Below are 4538 nucleotides of genomic sequence, written 5' to 3' on the forward strand. Positions count from 1 at the left end.
ATGTCAACGGGAATATGGTAATTTCTAATAGCCTAAAACATAGTAGGCGTAAGTGTTTATAACCTGTATCAACATAGCCTGATTAATGCTTCCTGCAAAGTCGTTTTGCAAGGTTAAACTCTAAACTCTAAACTCACATCTTCAAAAGCTGTTTAGAATTATTAATGTATTGAAGTCAAAGGGCAAAACTTTGTCCTTTGACTTCAGCTAGACGTGAACCTTAAATATTCTTTCTTTTATTTAAAAAAATTAAGAAAAAAAAATGCAGTGCAACCATTAGGCTACACACTTACATATAAATCCATATAAGCAGACCACCTATGTAAAACTAAGCAACTTTTAAGTAAATTATTTTCACTTAATTCCCTTAGTTTTTATAGAACATTCTATGCAAACATACAGTGACAATACAGTAAATCATTTTGTGATTTTGCCATATGAATAGAAAAAGACATTTGGTTGAGATTATTTGTCACTTGTGATGATGTGTACTAGTCCTGGCACTTTAGCTTTAATTGCAATTTATCTTTATGAAAATATATTAATTATATCCCTACAATAAATAAGTATGTATATAAAAATAATTTTCTATTTCGGATGATTCATTATAGGATGTTGCATCGAGCCGTCGGGTCGTTTCCAGCAGGTTATTCCCATATCCCTTGAACGCAGCATAGACTCGATCGACCTTTTCCCTACTTAAGCGGATGGCAGTTCATCGGGTTTACACTGACACTGCTGACTCTTAAGGCCACGCCCACCAACGGCCACGCACCCCATTTCCTCCAACCGTCCAGCTAGCACGCACTGTTCACGCGCTCTCTGCTCTTCCATTGGCTGACGCTCCGCACACACTCAATTGTGATTGGCCAAGTGTTGCCACCCGCCAGTGCGTGTTGAGAGTTTTGTTTTTCTTTTTTTCTCCTTCCCATGTTTTACACACACAGCTGAGAGAAAAGGGGAGCCAGTCAGAGAAAAAGACGACCTCAACCCAACCCCAGTACAGGCAGCAGCACTGGCAACCGCCGTCTCTTTGTTCTGTACTGGCTTTGACAACAAAAAAGTGATATTAAGACATTTTATTCCTCAATGCCAGCGCGAAAATTTACAGAGATGGACTCAAACGGGGTAAGTTAAGGCATTTTTTAAACTCTAACTTTAGCTTAGGCGCGACATTTATTTTGCTGTCCAGTAACATTCACTTATTTACGTAAACTAAAGCTAAGTCATCAGCTAAATTCCACATTTCTGTACAATTTTGTTAATTATATATTGTCACGTCCAAGTGGTACCAAATTAACCATGTTAAATTACAACGTAAACATCTGTTTTCATCACACATTAATTTAGCAATTTTGATTGTCATTCTTTAAAGACTAATAACCTACTGTACGTAATCTAAAATGGGATTTAAATAATTACGGAAGCCTGCCAGTGTTGACAAATTGTTTAATCTAGTTGAGTTTTGTGGAGGATCAGTAATATGTTGTTGTTGTTTTTTGTTTTTACTGTAAAAATGTATAGGTAGGCTATAACGTAATAAGCCTACTTCCTGATGCAAACCGCTTTATGGGGATTTCGCAGGGCTCATGTCGGCAGCACGTCACTGTTTGGTCTAGCCTATATTCGGCGATGGGAGGTGTCCTGGTTCTTAGCCAAAGGCAGTGCGTGCTGGGCAGGAGTGTAGTCCCCAAGACCCCTCCCAGTTTGGCTAGGAATTTAGATTGGGGAACAGTGATGAGCAGATAACTGGAAATAGATTGTTTTTTCTAACATTCTGTTCAATAGAATAGAAACCTTCCCTTTGTTTACATGTATGCCATGATCAGATCAGTATCAAAGTGGAATCAACAAAGCAAACTATGCAGGTTAAAGAACCCAGAGGGCCCAATGATGTGTCAATACTATTTTTATCTGAAGATTTATTTATTATTCCTTTCAGACGGAGTATATGGACCATTGTGCGTCCAATTCAAAGAGAAGGAGGCATGACAGTGAACAGTCTTACCCAAGGGGAACCTGTGGCCTGGAGTACACCGACCTGGAGGCAGCTGAAGCACTGGTGTGTATGAGTTCTTGGGGCCAGGGCCACTTCCTCGGCACCAGCCGGCCAAACCCCTGCAAGCCCAGACCCCTCACCCCCGCTTCGGATTCCTGTGACTCCCTCATGCCATCGGAACTTCAAGAGCCCCCAAAGGACTTTGTGTCCCTCTCCTCCCTGGTAAGTGACTTATCCTGCTGTACTGGTGTCAACCAAATGGCTAATATGTAAGTCAGTTTAGCAACTTCAGGGTCTACCCCCTCTTAATAAAAGCTGGCACTGAAATTACACAGAGCTGTGTGAACCCACAGCTTACTTAATTTGATTAGATGGACTTAATAGATCACTGATGTTTAATTAGTAAACATTCCTGATAGTCAAGGTTGGCATTAAATCCCATGACCTTTTTGATGTGAATGTGTAAAGATAACTGTGGGACCATGGTTTATGACATGAGAGTAGGGCAGGTGACAGGTGCTACAGGGAGAAAAGTCATGATACTGGTAGGTGGTTTAACCTTCAGACACAGTTGCTCCTCGTAGAGGCAGGGTCATAAAAATCCCAGTTTATAGCTCTTAATAGCTCAGAGTGAGTCATGTGTGTACCTGCTTGACACCTGTGTGGCATATCTGTGAAAACACTTTTTTCTGTACAACCAGAGAAACACACACTTATTACAATAGCATTGGGGTTAATTCTTCTCTCCCCTTCTCTTTCCAGTGTATGACTCCCCCTCACAGCCCCAGCTTTGTTGAGGCATTCAGCACTGCACTCCAGTCAAGCTCTAGTCTGGCTGTGTCCTCACAACACTGTGGGTCCTGGCTCCATCAACCTGTCCTGGCACCCATTGCTGAAAAGACCACCTCCCTCCCCCCTCCGCCACAGCCCTGCAGAGCCATGGCGACCAGCGTCATCCGACACACCGCAGACAACACCCCCTGCCAACACCGCATTCCAGTGGCCCCCAATCCAAAGAATACTAGAGACACAGTAACGGCTGCAACGGTCTGCCAGCAGCAGCAATGCATTACAAAGACTGAGCAGATAACCACACCCCCATCTCCTCCCGCTCCTCTCACACCCACATTATCTGCCTCTAGAACCGAGCAGAATGCCAGTCCCTCAAATTCATGTTTGAACAGTGTCTCCACCCCCACTCCTGTCAATATTCAACTGCAAAACAGCCCAGCCACTCCCTCTGCCCCTGCAACCCTGTCCCCACACTCAATCCCCAGCCCTCAAATCATTTGCCAGATGTTCCCTGTCAGCAGCCAATCTGGTATAATCTCAGCCTTCATCCCTGGTGCGGTTCAGACATCCAGTAATGGGATTCGGACCACCACCACGCCCATACTCTCCCAGCCCGCCTCAGCTAATGGCACCCCTCTCCAGCAGTCCCTCATCGTGGGCTCAGCGATGCCCCAGGGCACGGTGATGCTGGTTCTCCCCCAATCCTCTGTCTCTCAGGCCCCTCACTGCCCTCAGACTGTCATGACCCTAGGCAACACCAAGCTACTACCTCTTGCCCCAGCCCCTGTGTATGTGCCAGCGGGACCCACTGGCGGTACAACAATAACAAAGATGGACTTTTCCCGCAGGAGAAACTATGTCTGCAACTTCCCGGGCTGCAGGAAGACATATTTTAAGAGCTCACACCTCAAGGCTCACCTAAGAACACACACCGGTGAGGGTTTACTGCTTTTTTTTTAGTGTGTGATTTGGTTGATACTGGTGAGGATGTGGAATAAAATGGGACCACAGATAAGTGTTGCATCCTGTTTGTAAAACATTCCTTTCTTGGCCTTGTTATTGTAGATGGGAAGAGAGTGAGCTCATTGTTGTTTCTCAGACAGTGCTATGTGTGTAGTTTGGGTGACTATACTGTGATTCACTTGCTGACTCCCTACTCCCTGTTTCCCTCTCTTAGGTGAGAAGCCTTTCAGCTGCAGCTGGGACGGCTGTGATAAGAGGTTTGCCCGCTCTGACGAGCTCTCCCGTCACCGGCGAACACACACCGGTGAGAAAAAATTTGTGTGTCCTGTGTGCGACCGGCGATTTATGCGCAGTGATCATCTCACCAAACACGCCCGCCGCCATATGTCCACAAAGAAAATTCCCTCGTGGCAGGCTGATGTCAGGAGCCTGAACAAAATGGCTGCTGGCAAAACAATTCCCTCAAAACCTGGCCTCGCCACACTAAGCATGCTGGTACCTGCCAGCTCAAAGTAGACAATAAACACTGCCATCCTCCCCACTCCCAAGATACCACAGGGACACAGGAAGCAGCCAAGCACACAAGGCTGCTGCTATTTTACTCATGGGAATGAAAGAACAAACATGCACTGGACTTTTTTTCCTTTTTACTGCTCATTTGTACATTTTCTTTAAGGGATTATTTTTGTTTACTTCGATATAATTGATAATATTAATGCACTGTTGCCAAAGCTTTTGTAGGAAGTTTGTCTTATACATTTCACCTTCTCTACCCTTCCTACAA

The 4538-nt window shown here is 44.7% G+C and overlaps 1 protein-coding gene across 1 annotated transcript; it reads left to right on the forward strand.

Annotated features, from left to right (window-relative positions):
- The first annotated feature begins 911 nt into the window (after positions 1–911).
- Positions 912–4538, forward strand: klf11b (Kruppel-like factor 11b). Its single transcript, XM_034858282.1, has 4 exons — positions 912–1128; positions 1943–2221; positions 2762–3725; positions 3969–4538. The coding sequence occupies exons 1-4, from the start codon at positions 1090–1092 to the stop codon at positions 4268–4270; spliced, it is 1584 nt and encodes a 527-aa protein (XP_034714173.1). The 5' UTR covers positions 912–1089; the 3' UTR covers positions 4271–4538.

This window comes from Etheostoma cragini, chromosome 20, assembly GCF_013103735.1.
Source record: "Etheostoma cragini isolate CJK2018 chromosome 20, CSU_Ecrag_1.0, whole genome shotgun sequence".
Classification (NCBI taxonomy): Eukaryota; Metazoa; Chordata; class Actinopteri; order Perciformes; family Percidae; genus Etheostoma; species Etheostoma cragini.